General features: G+C 37.6%; 1 protein-coding gene across 3 annotated transcripts; it reads left to right on the plus strand.

Annotated features, from left to right (window-relative positions):
* The first annotated feature begins 1,377 nt into the window (after window positions 1-1,377).
* LOC109038314 (uncharacterized) lies at window positions 1,378-10,627 on the plus strand. 3 transcript variants are annotated; one of them, XM_072301834.1, is made up of 7 exons: window positions 1,378-1,606; window positions 2,388-2,514; window positions 3,893-4,003; window positions 6,335-6,478; window positions 8,075-8,256; window positions 9,585-9,733; window positions 10,467-10,627. In XM_072301834.1, exons 4-7 carry the CDS (start codon window positions 6,353-6,355, stop codon window positions 10,565-10,567), a joined length of 558 nt encoding a protein of 185 aa, XP_072157935.1. In that variant the 5' UTR covers window positions 1,378-1,606; window positions 2,388-2,514; window positions 3,893-4,003; window positions 6,335-6,352; the 3' UTR covers window positions 10,568-10,627. The 3 variants fall into 3 exon arrangements, with proteins under 3 accessions (XP_072157935.1, XP_072157934.1, XP_072157933.1); XM_072301833.1 differs by lacking the exons at window positions 1,378-1,606; window positions 2,388-2,514 and having other exon boundaries at window positions 3,783-4,003; XM_072301832.1 differs by lacking the exons at window positions 1,378-1,606; window positions 2,388-2,514; window positions 3,893-4,003 and adding an exon at window positions 4,049-4,563.
* The last annotated feature ends 1,172 nt before the right edge of the window (window positions 10,628-11,799 follow it).

The following is an 11,799-nucleotide window of genomic DNA, read 5'->3' on the forward strand; positions in this document are numbered from 1 at the left end:
ATCGAGTCGGTGTCGATCGATTCATGCTTTCATTTTTTGATCGATTCATGTCAATCAAATCTATAAACCCTCCCGTCCAAATTGCATGTTAATATTTGCCACCATTCTCGAAATATTAGCAAGTCGGTAGGTATCCATATTTTTGGCACACCCTGTTTTTTGTAGAATATCTTTCCGCAGGGACAATGCACCTCCCCCCTTCCTCGTATGATGGAAGGAAGGGGTGTTTTCTCTGTTGGGGTTAACCCTCCAGTTTGTAATAGTGACACCAGGGTCGTCTCCCCTATGCAGTCAGTGCTAAAACAATCTATAGTTCCTAATTGCAAAATGAGCTTCCCCGGATTCTTCATTTTGCAATAAGGAACTATAGCCTTTTTTTGTAATTATTGGCAACAGTGTGATGTTTTTGACGAATCTGTCAACACAGGGTGTTAAAGGAACTCCATAGCTATAAAATGAACCATCAAACCGCAACATTGATCGTTTTGATGAAAAACGCCAATGGTTTTTGCAAAAGTTGCTCTCCTGAAAACCTACCGTTCTGCCTATAGTTCCGAATTGCAAAATGCTATCCAATTGACAAACTCTACCGTGGGTCCAGGAAAAGAACGTCGCACCATCCTAATGGGAAATCACCCTAGTAAAACTGGATGAAATTGAAATGGTCATAAGACTACTACCGGAGCCGGTGCCATTGATGCCAATACATGAGTGACGTGATTGACGTGAGCGTAGTTGGTTGTGTCCGAGTCTCGAGGTGACGGAGAAGCGGAGAGGGGCCGGAGTGGGCTGGAAGGGAAGGGTACGAGTAGTGCCGCACAATGGTCCGGCCGGCGGGACCTCCGTTCACGCAAATAAAACGGCGAATACCTCGAAAACCGCACATGGGATCTCTTGGGGCTGTAGGAGCTTTTAATCAGAATGACTAGCTAAGCAACATATCAAAGTTTCACCGAGAGACATTTGTTTAAAAAAAATGTTTATACATGTTCTTCGTCGTTAGAATAGGGGGGAAAATCTAGAGTCTTGAAAACGTCAGAAATCACATTTTAAGTCAAGTGTCTCGGTCAGGATGTTTATATTTTGTTAAACTAAGATGTACAATGAAATCAGCGACCCAAAAATCATAGTTACATCAGCTTTTAAAACGGTGCATTGCATTATTAACGGATAAAGTTCCGTTAAATCCAGTCTGTGGACCATAGTGCGACGAGCAGTCGCGATCGGCGGATCGGCTCCGGCTCCCTGCGGCTAGGAGCCACGGGAGCCACCGACGAGATTCTACGCCTATATAGAGACGTTTTTCCACTCCACTCAATCGATACTTAAATCAACTTCAGTTATCATAAATGCCTCTCCGATCGTAATCATTTACTTCAGCAATTTTAAGTTTAATTATAAAAATGCTTTTTGGGACGTAAGCTCTTGAGTACCTAATGTTACTTACTATTTCAAATTTTAAATGATGGAAGCTTACTTGCATGTTTGATAATGTGAGGCGCGCTTATGAGTCTTCATGTGTTTTTGTTCCTGTGCTTAAATCGATCGATAAAATTCTTAATGATGGACGCAAGAAATAGCTGATTAGGAATCTTAATTGTAAAGTGTGAGTAGGTACTTTAATTTTAATTTTTGATCGTTTCCTTCAAAATTTTAAGTTTGAATGCTGCCATATGACCAGGGATTAATAGTAGGTACTTAGGTAAACGACAAGCATTCAAAGGCGCAATGACAGAGTTTCATTCTGAGCCGCGGTTCACCATTTTTGTGTATTATTCCAACTATTAATCAAATGGCCATTGCTAATGAATGAGATATTTGTTATTTAATGAATTCACGGTCTACATGGTATACTTACTTCAATGCACACTGGGTCTGGCTCTCATAAATAACTGCTAATGTTTTGGAGGGAAAATTTTCCATGTTTATTCGTACCTATACAGCCTTCTTTTCACTTCTCAGCCATTTTTTTTGTTTTTGTTTGTGTCAATGAAAGTAAGGTCAATAATGAATTCTACGATCAAAAGTCCTCTAGGCTACCGAGTTTCAACACGAAATGCCCACAAGAACGAGTAAAATTTATCTTTGAGTAACTTATACATTTTTATGTTTCTCCGGAAAGTTTGAAAGAACGCGTAAAATTGTGTAATTGCGTCATTTTATTGAAAAAAGTAAGGTCAGAAATGAATTCTACGGTCAAAATAACTCAGGAATTTCTTGTTTTAACACGAAATCCCCAGAAACGAGTGGAATAGCCGCAACGCAACAAAGTTAGTTATAAGGCGATGAGCGGGCCAGGCATTCACGACCGGTCCCCAGATCGTTCACTTAATTTTAATTTATTGAAACATTAGCCGTTAAAACTGTCATATTCTCTGCTCATTTAGAAGTATTTCATCAATTCGAGACGAAGCTTCAACCCCAGGGCCAACGAGAATCAAGAAGAAGCCATATGGGAAGTGCGGAGGAACCGAAATTCAGAGTGGATTTTTACAGGCACGAGTCGTTTTTCTTGTATGTATTCCTTTCCATCGCCTCTCCCATTTTTTCGAAAATTTAGTGTAAAGAACCGATAGGAAATTGTACGGCCGTTATTATGGGTCCTATGACATTTTCCTCTAAGATTGAAAGTTTAAAAGTAAAATGAGGAGAAAGGTCGCTGATCATAAGAATTTTTGCCTGCGCCCTTTTTAAAACCCTTATTTTTGGTCCCGAAAATTATTTTTTCGAAAATTTTGTGTAATGAACCGATAGGAAATTTTACTGCCGTTATTTCGGGTCCTATGACATTTTCCTCTAAGATTGAAAGTTTAATAGTAAAATGAGGAGAAAGGTCGCTGATCACAAGAATTTTTGCCTGCGCCCTTTTTAAAACCCTTATTTTTGGTCACGAAAATTATTTATTCGAAAATTTTGTGTAATGAACCGATAGGAAATTTTACTGCCGTTATTTCGGGTCCTATGACATTTTCCTCTAAGATTGAAAGTTTAAAAGTAAAATGAGGAGAAAGGTCGCTGATCATAAGAATTTTTGCCTGCGCCCTTTTTAAAACCCTTATTTTTGGTTACGAAAATTATTTTTTCGAAAATTTTGTGTAATGAACCGATAGGAAATTTTACTGCCGTTATTTCGGGTCCTATGACATTTTCCTCTAAGATTGAAAGTTTAAAAGTAAAATGAGGAGAAAGGTCGCTGATCATAAGAATTTTTGCCTGCGCCCTTTTTAAAACCCTTATTTTTGGTTACGAAAATTATTTTTTCGAAAATTTTGTGTAATGAACCGATAGGAAATTTTACGGTCGTTATTTCGGGTCTTATGACATTTTCCTCTAAGATTGAAAGTTTAAAAGTAAAATGAGGAGAAAGGTCGCTGATCATAAGAATTTTTGCCTGCGCCCTTTTTAAAACCCTTATTTTTGGTCACGAAAATTATTTATTCGAAAATTTTGTGTAATGAACCGATAGGAAATTTTACGGTCGTTATTTCGGGTCTTATGACATTTTCCTCTAAGATTGAAAGTTTTAAAGTAAAATGAGGAGAAAGGTCGCTGATCGTAAGAATTCCAGCCACGGCTTCTCTCCTCAGTGAGCCGGTGCGAGAAAAACGGAGTCCAGTGGTTGAGGCCGATTTCTTGCCAAACTTCGTGAACGATCGACTATAGCTGTGTCCCCGTAAGAAGCTATGGTAAAGAATCGATAGTGCGATAATCGAACAATCGCATTCGATACGATATTCGATATTCGTCCAGCTGAAGTGGGGGATTCAAAATGGCTGCCATGCATGAATTTACCCGCGCATCCACGGCCGGTGCCCAAATTCCGGTTCGCTCAATTAATTTTAATTTATTTAATTATTAGCCGTTTTAACTGTCATCTTCTTTGCTCATTTAGAAGTATTTCATCAATTCGAGACGAAGATTGAACCGGAGGGCCAACGAAAATCAAGAAGAAGCCATGGGAAGTGCGGAGAAACCAAAATTCTGAGTGGATCTTTAAGTATAGGTATCAGTGTATGATTCGTTTTTCTGGTATTGCTTTCAATCGCCTCTATTTCAACTAAATCTAGGAAGCTTATACTACTGATTCCTCTTTGAGATTGTAGTGATGTTCCCTTAACTTACGATGTTACAACACAACAGAATTGTCACAAGACTCCAGTGACGGAACATGTCTTTTTGTCTGTCCCTGGACTTTTCTTGGAGACTCTACTATGGACCAAGATGTATTAGATGTATCTCTTTATCTCCTCTTATCTTATCTAGTCAATCAATGAATGCAAACCGGTTCTTGAAACTCTGTTGGTACGCCAGGACAAGATGAGGAATGTGTGAGCTTTGCGCTTGGAAGACCTTGATCCCCTTGGCCTGGGCATGCTGGCAAGAGTTTCAACAATCGATTCCTGTGCGTGAGACTGAAGCTAACATTAAAGAAGGAACCTCTGAGCATAGTGAAGAGTGTTTTACAGGTTTTGTTTCCCAATCCCCTGCAAATAGCAAGAACTGTGAATACTGTTGTCACAACGCTACATCTAATGATCAGCTTAGTTCGGACTTCATTGCCAGGTATTTCCTGCCTGAATTTCCTTCTCAAGAATTGTAACTTCCTCATTCCCCATATGTCCTGTAACTCTCCCCTTCTTTCACTTTCATGTCGTTTAATCTCTGAAGGAAAGAGTTAGTTTGTCTGCATGTGGTCATGCTGTGATAATGAGGCCAATTTCATCATTTTGAAAGCTCACCTAGACCTTCCTGCGAATTGATACGTTAGCCACTGTTTCACCTGATCGTTTCTCTTTCTTTATTCAATGGGTCAGTTGCGTTGGTAACAGAATCATGTTTTGATGCTTGGTTCTAGCAGATCAGCTCTAAATAAGTAGATCCATCCCAACAGCAACTCTCCGCCGGGTTAGGGCCGGGCAGGGAAGTGGCTTTTAAAAAGATGCGCAATGACTGACCTGTGTGGATTGGTCTTGTTTCCATTGTTTCAACTCTAATTTTTTCTTAAATACCTGTTTACTCTGCACTCTAGAGGTGTTGTCAGCCAAGTTGGCACTTGTTTACATTCCACTTGCAAGCAATTGTGACGCTATTGTCCAACATCAATAGGGGATTGACGGCAGCACAGTCAATCCTCGATTCCTGTTGGACGACTACATTATAGTTGCTTGCAAACGATCAGGGGCGGACTCGCAGGCGGGAACACCGGGAAAAATCCCGGTGGGCCGGTTGGTATTTTGGGCCGGTCGGTTAACTGTGTTGTTTTATTTTTCTTTTTATTTGTCTTTCTTTCTCTCTTTCTTACTCTTTTCTCTCTTTCTTTCTATCTTTATCTCCATAGTCTAGGAATATGTGGAGAAATGGGATAAAATCTTAAAGAACTGGTTACTTTCTCATAAAATAGGGTGAGGCCCCACGGGCCTCCACTGTTCCACAGGGCCGCTTTATGCTCCATGGTCGCAGCCAACTTTAAAAATATGTTATCACTCTAATTGCGTATGTTCGTGCTTAAAAATGCTTTCGTGAGGTGCTTTTTTTTCCAAATTTTTCGGGGGAGGGCCCCCGGACCCCCCCTTCTCTGGGCGGTGCCCCCCACCCCCATTTCAGTTGTGGACCAGTTTGGCTGTACATTTCCCGGTAACTTTTTTCATCCCAGTCGGCCCCTGCAAACGATGTGTATTCAAGTGCCAACTTAGCTGACAACACCTCTACCTTAAGTTAGCAGTATTACTTCTGATAGTTTCACACAAGTTTGTTCTATACCTCTTGACCTCTTAACTGACGACACCTCTACCTCAAGTTAGCAGTATTACTTCTGATAGTTTTACACAAGTTTGTCCTACCTCTTGAAGGCATGAAGTTATTCGACCAATTTCATCTACTCTCCACCGTCAACCTTCTCTGGTATTGACTCGTGCAACACTCATGAATCTTTATTCTCGGTTCACAGTGTACTCTCCGTTTTAATTGATAGGAGTGGGTATGTAGAGACCTTAAATTAATTCAACAAGAACTAAAGCATTTTGCCATATACTTTGTATCTTTGTAAACTTTATTTGAGAAGAGTTAAACTCCTGTTTGAGGTAACAACTTCAGTGGTAATCTTACTGTATCACTCTCCGCACTGTACGGCTGGCTAAATGATCTGCTATAGACTGTTTACACAAGTAAAAGTAGTCAGCAAAAAATCAATTAGTCTCTTAGTGAGTGGTATTATTTTCGGAAGGTTGCTTTTGCAACAATTAAAAACCTGCTCATCATATTGCAGGTACTTGAAAAAAAGAAGCCCATAGAATTTTGTTGCCTTCTTCCTAATGTAGATTCCTTCTTTTTATAGATCTAAACACATATTAAAATGGCACCAGAGCCACTGGATATCTCTGAGCATGAGTTGCTCTTCAAAGCATCGGATATCTCTGATCATGAGTTGCTCTTCAAAGCAACCAATTTATCCAAACTGGCCTCCATAGATTTGTCTCAGGTATGAGTTATAAATATTTTTCATCAAGTAAACTCATTTTGTTACTCAATGAGAACTGGAATATAGCTCATATTTTTTCTGTTCTTTTTTTCATACATTTTAGTTCAAAACCTGTCAAAGATCTCTCCTAAAATGTCGCAGGCTCAAGAAATTAATTTCAAATTCGGAGTATTGCATTTTAAATTGACAAGTTCTTTTGAACAAACACTTACAGCTTAAACACAGCTTACAGCTTGTAATAATGACTAAGATTATGCACAGTGATGCATCGTACATAAAGGGAATATGTCTCCTAACTTTTTAGTCCATTGTTTTTTCACCAACATTCTGTAATCTACTTAGCACAACTTTGATATGAGAACATTTTGTTTTTACGGACAAAGAATTAAGTTAAAAGTGTGAACGAAGTTATGTTGAAGCTGTACACCAAAGTGAGAAATCATGTATCTCCATCGCAGTGTTTCAAAATTTCTGCTCCTCCCCCCCCCCCCCCCCCCCCCCTATTTTTGAAGCGGAGCAAGCCAACTAACTTTATGACTATGAAACTTGCGTGGAGTATTCTGCTAATTGTAAGAGTGAAGACAAATTAAGAAAACTCTCCAGAAGTTATGATGAGGAATTTTCGGAAGAAAACACATAGTATGTCAGGAAGTCTTCAACGTGCAAACAGGGATACCTGGTTTTGCTCTTAGGTCATTGCCATAGTTCTTATACAACAACTTTTCACCACCATATTCCAACATATGAATTACATTTCATCATCAATTGATGTTAAATAGCTAAAATAAAAATATTCATCCTGATTTTCAAGATTAAATTTTCCATTTGACTAGTACATTTTTCACAAAAAAAAAATCAAACCTCGTGAATGAATTGCTCTTCAAAGGAATATTGGGATTTAATTTAAAATGAAGGAAATCATTTCAAAACTAATTTTGCACCAGGAGAAATCATAATCATATCTTTGTCAGTCCAACCATTTGTACTATTCAAATTTAAACTGGAGGTTGATACCTAAGTTCTGAATGATAAGATTTACATTCTTCTAATGCATTGTTGTCAAACTTCATTCCCATTATCCAAAGGAGGTTGAAAAAAAAGTGCCCAGCTTTCATTCATGCAGAATTGATGTCCGTCTTGTGCTCCAGATTTTTGCTTTATAATGTTTGCCAAACTGAAGCAGAGAAATTTTTCAAGGTATTAAGTTAAAATTTCGTGTCAGATTTCCAGAAAAAGCCTTCATGGTGACTTATTTTTTCTGGAACTCACCATCTCTTGAATTTGCAACCTGGCTGCACAATTATTAATGTTAATTTTTGAAGACACCTCAGAAGAGTGGTCCAGTGTTCCATTTTCTACCTCATGGTTCCATAAGAAAGTGGTTGGTGTGTTGGTGACTGAATATTTAAATTTATTGCAGTCTTCCACAATTTGATAAAAAAAAGCTTTACAGAATAAGGGAAAAGCTTATCAAGGCACTTAAGAGGTGCACATTAAAAGCCTGCAAAAGAAGCAAAATGTATTTAGGTATGACAAAGCTGAGAAAAAATGATATATACTTACTTATTTCGCTTACCTGTCAAGTACATTTTTCAGTACCTGGAGGCATACATGAGGAATGTTAGAAATCTCTACAATAACTCCTCAGCGGTAAAAGAAATGAATTTTGCTGAAGCTGCGATGGTGATTCAGAATTCATCGATTATCTTTGCCAAGAATGTCGACTCAATTTGGGCAAGAGCTATGAACATACGGCTTGCTTTATCTGCTAATATGAAGTAAGTGATCAGAGTATTTTTTCAGGGTCTTCACTCCTTCAATAGGCGCTAGATGAAGATTCGCCATGCACATCCCACAAACTAAGTTAGGAAAATCATATTGGCAAAACATGGCAGTCTGAGGCGCTTTATGGCCCTCTCTCATTCATAGATGTGTCCGCCATCTGTCAAAAATATGATGCAATTGTAGTTCATATCTTCACCAACAGACAGTATATAAAGCCATATATGCATAGATAGCGGATGTCAAGTTTTTAAGCTTTTAAGTTTTGAGAAAATGACGTTCAAAGTTGTCAAAGCTGTGCACATTTGCGTCTGTACAGCAAAGAGGGTTTCGTCAAGGACATTATTTTAGACAAAAGAGCAAATCTTTTTCTAAAAAATGAGCTCTAGGAATTTAAATTTAAAGCAGATTCAATGGAAGGGCTTGGGAGACAAGGAGGATGAGTGCAGCTTTTGAACATTTTTAGATATTAATGATTTAAACTAAAACTAGTCCTAGAATATATTCTGTGAAAAAGCCACTACCAAAATCCAATTTTTAACCATCAAAAACTGAGTTTGAACTTTCTCTCCGCAACTAGGCTCCATCCTACTTTGAACTTTTCAAAACCTACCCTTGAAATAGCAAAAATTGCTCTTAGCCCACTTGTCATCCAAAGCCCTCAATTGAGATGCAGTGATTTTAAAAAAATGACCACATCTCCTGTTCTTACGTAAAACTATTCTAAGACATAAAATTAACTACTTATTTAATGTAAAAAAGGGAAAGTGCTTTAAATGAATCAACGTATGATAACTGTTGAGTCTTTTAATGATATTTCTAAGGAACTAAGTGTTTGCTAACTTTCAAATTGGACACAAGAGTCAAATTATATTATTGATCTTCTAAAGTAGGGAAAAAATGGGAGAGGGTGCCATCCTACAGATACCCATATGCAACAGTCTTGTTTATGTTTACTACTAGGTACTTTAATGTGCTTATTTACACTATCATCAAGGAGATCAATGAGCTTGGTTAAGGTGAACAGCGAATTCTGACGTCCGCTTTTTTTTAGGTATAACATGTTTTCTTATTCATATCTTAATAGAAATTTATGCAAGAAGTCTGAAACTTGGCACCAACTCTTGAGGGTTCATGGGGGTTCATTAAATTGTTCCATTAAAGAGAGAGCGCAATGCACAAACAGGTGGATAGGTTGATGCAATGGTTCTATCGAAAGGGTTAAATTAAAAACACAGTTTTCTCTGAGAATTTAGTAAATTCCTAGTCATTTTTTGTTACATTTGTCGAGGATACTTGGTAACCTCATATTTATTCTTTCCAGCCAGAAAAAAAATAACGATGATGAAGACAATGAAGATTGTGATGTTGGAACTGGCGAAGAAGGTGCTAAGCAAAAAGAAAAAGCTAAGAAGAAGAAAAAGAGAACGTTTAATGTTGAAGAATTTCAACTCCTTCCTTTTCTCAATATTGGTGAGTGTGAGACTGTAGGACATGTAATCCTTTAACCAAAATTTGGAAATACTTCTTGAAACTCCCATGACTTAAGGTCTCTAACAAAAAAAATTTCAAGGTGTATCACAAATTCTAGCCTCTGTCTTCAGGGTTACATAAAGTGAGGGTGCTAAAAATACCTTATCTGTGAATCGCAACAAACAAGGCAAATCTTGGGTTGAGGGGCAACTTGCGGGAGTGATGACCCCTATTTTTCTCTCTTTTTAGCCCTTGCTTAGTTTTCTAAAGTCTAGAAAATCTGGAAAGTCAGAGAATATACAGTCATCCAGGAAAGGCAGGAATTTAAAGAACTCCTTAAAAGTATTGGAATATTGTGAATAGTGCATCTGCTCAGTAACTTCAGCTAGTGCCACTCAAGAGAGTGGGAATAATTTTGTAGTGTCCTTTCCTGTCAATTAACTGATCGAATTCTTTATCATTCTATCAGTCAAACTGTCTATTCATTGACCCGTTGGATTAACCAGTCACATTGTTTGTTGAGCAACCAATCAAATTCTCTGTTAATCAATAAGTTGGATCATCTGTTTCATTGACTAGAAGTCTCTCCATTGACAAGGCAAATCATTTGTCTATAGACCATTTAACTCCTCTTTTGATCAATCAGTTGAATCTTCTTTCGATCGATAAGTCAAATTTTCTATCAATGGAACTTCCGATCCTAATCAATTTGCCTTGTTTTTTTATTTTTCAGATAAAAATATTGATATGAAACTAGACAAGAAAGAGGATAAACTAGCAAAGCAATCAGATAAACTTGTCCTCCCCACCTCCTTGCGAACCAAAAGTGGTTAATAAATCGAGAGATATTTTCACACCTGAAGGAGAAGCAGTCTGAAAAATGGATGAATTCAGGTATAAACTATTGTTTTTCCTCCAATACCAACTTGTATTATTAATAGTAAATGTGTCTTCTATTTCAGAGCAGCCACTGTTAGTAAAAATATCAGGACGAAAATCGGTCATGAATCAGAAAATTCCGAGTGTGTCAAGCATTCTTCAACTATTTGCAGTTTAGCACATGGAAAAGTGAAACATTTTATTCAGTTCATTACATATGTTGGTTTTTATAATTAGACAATTATCGATTCATTCAGGTAAAAAATCAGGAAAATCCAAAATGTAATTTTATTGCGAAATGTTTAAAGTCTCACAAAACATTGATCTTCTGATAAATCCACAGGAAATTGTCAAACTTCATCCAAATACTTCTTTTATTACACATTTTTTAATGAATCTCCAGGGTTTTCGGCGTTCAAGAAAACCTGAAAAGTCCAAGACTTCGGCAAGTAGCGCATCAGCTCAGCAACTGCAGCCGGCATTATTTTTAGAGAGCAGGGACAACTTTCAAGTACCTTTTTCTATAATTTAAATCTAAGTGAAAATTTAATGCAAAATTTAACAGCAGTCAGCGTAATTCTAAGGAAAAAAATCTAAGTGGTAGTTTTGTCCAAAAATCAGGGAAAAGAAGGGAATCGCAAAATTCTGGAGTCAGGAAAAAGCCAAAAAAGTCAGAAAAATGAAGCAGTTATGAGATCCCTTTCCACTAAATCATTGAGCCTCGATTTTTAATTTACAATTTTGTGAGAGTTTATAGATGTTGTTTACTCGTAAATGAGCTTTGCACCTAGAACTTGTAAGTCGGATCCAGTGGGGTTACGTAAACCACAAAATTTGCCATAGGCTCACCGTTATTTGTCCACTATCTCTGCATACAATTTGATTGTATTTTTGATAGTTCCATTGAGACTTGCTAAGAGCTATTGGTGACCTTTTAAACATAGGTAGAGGGTAGAGCTCATTTTAATTGAGCCATAGCAAGTGTCCAGAAGTAGATTCTAAGACTTCTTTAGAATCTAAGGATGGAATGACATATCTCAGAAGAATGCTTACTTCCCCAGACAAAGAGCATGGTACTCTTTCGATTCAAGTCTTAAGTTCTACTTGACGGTCTCTTTCTCAATTTTCTCCACTTTATTTATTTATTATCCCCTTATTTATGGTCGGATTTTTCTTAAATTGTTATT

This window comes from Bemisia tabaci, chromosome 6 (genome assembly GCF_918797505.1).
Source record: "Bemisia tabaci chromosome 6, PGI_BMITA_v3".
In the NCBI taxonomy this organism is placed as follows: domain Eukaryota; kingdom Metazoa; phylum Arthropoda; class Insecta; order Hemiptera; family Aleyrodidae; genus Bemisia; species Bemisia tabaci.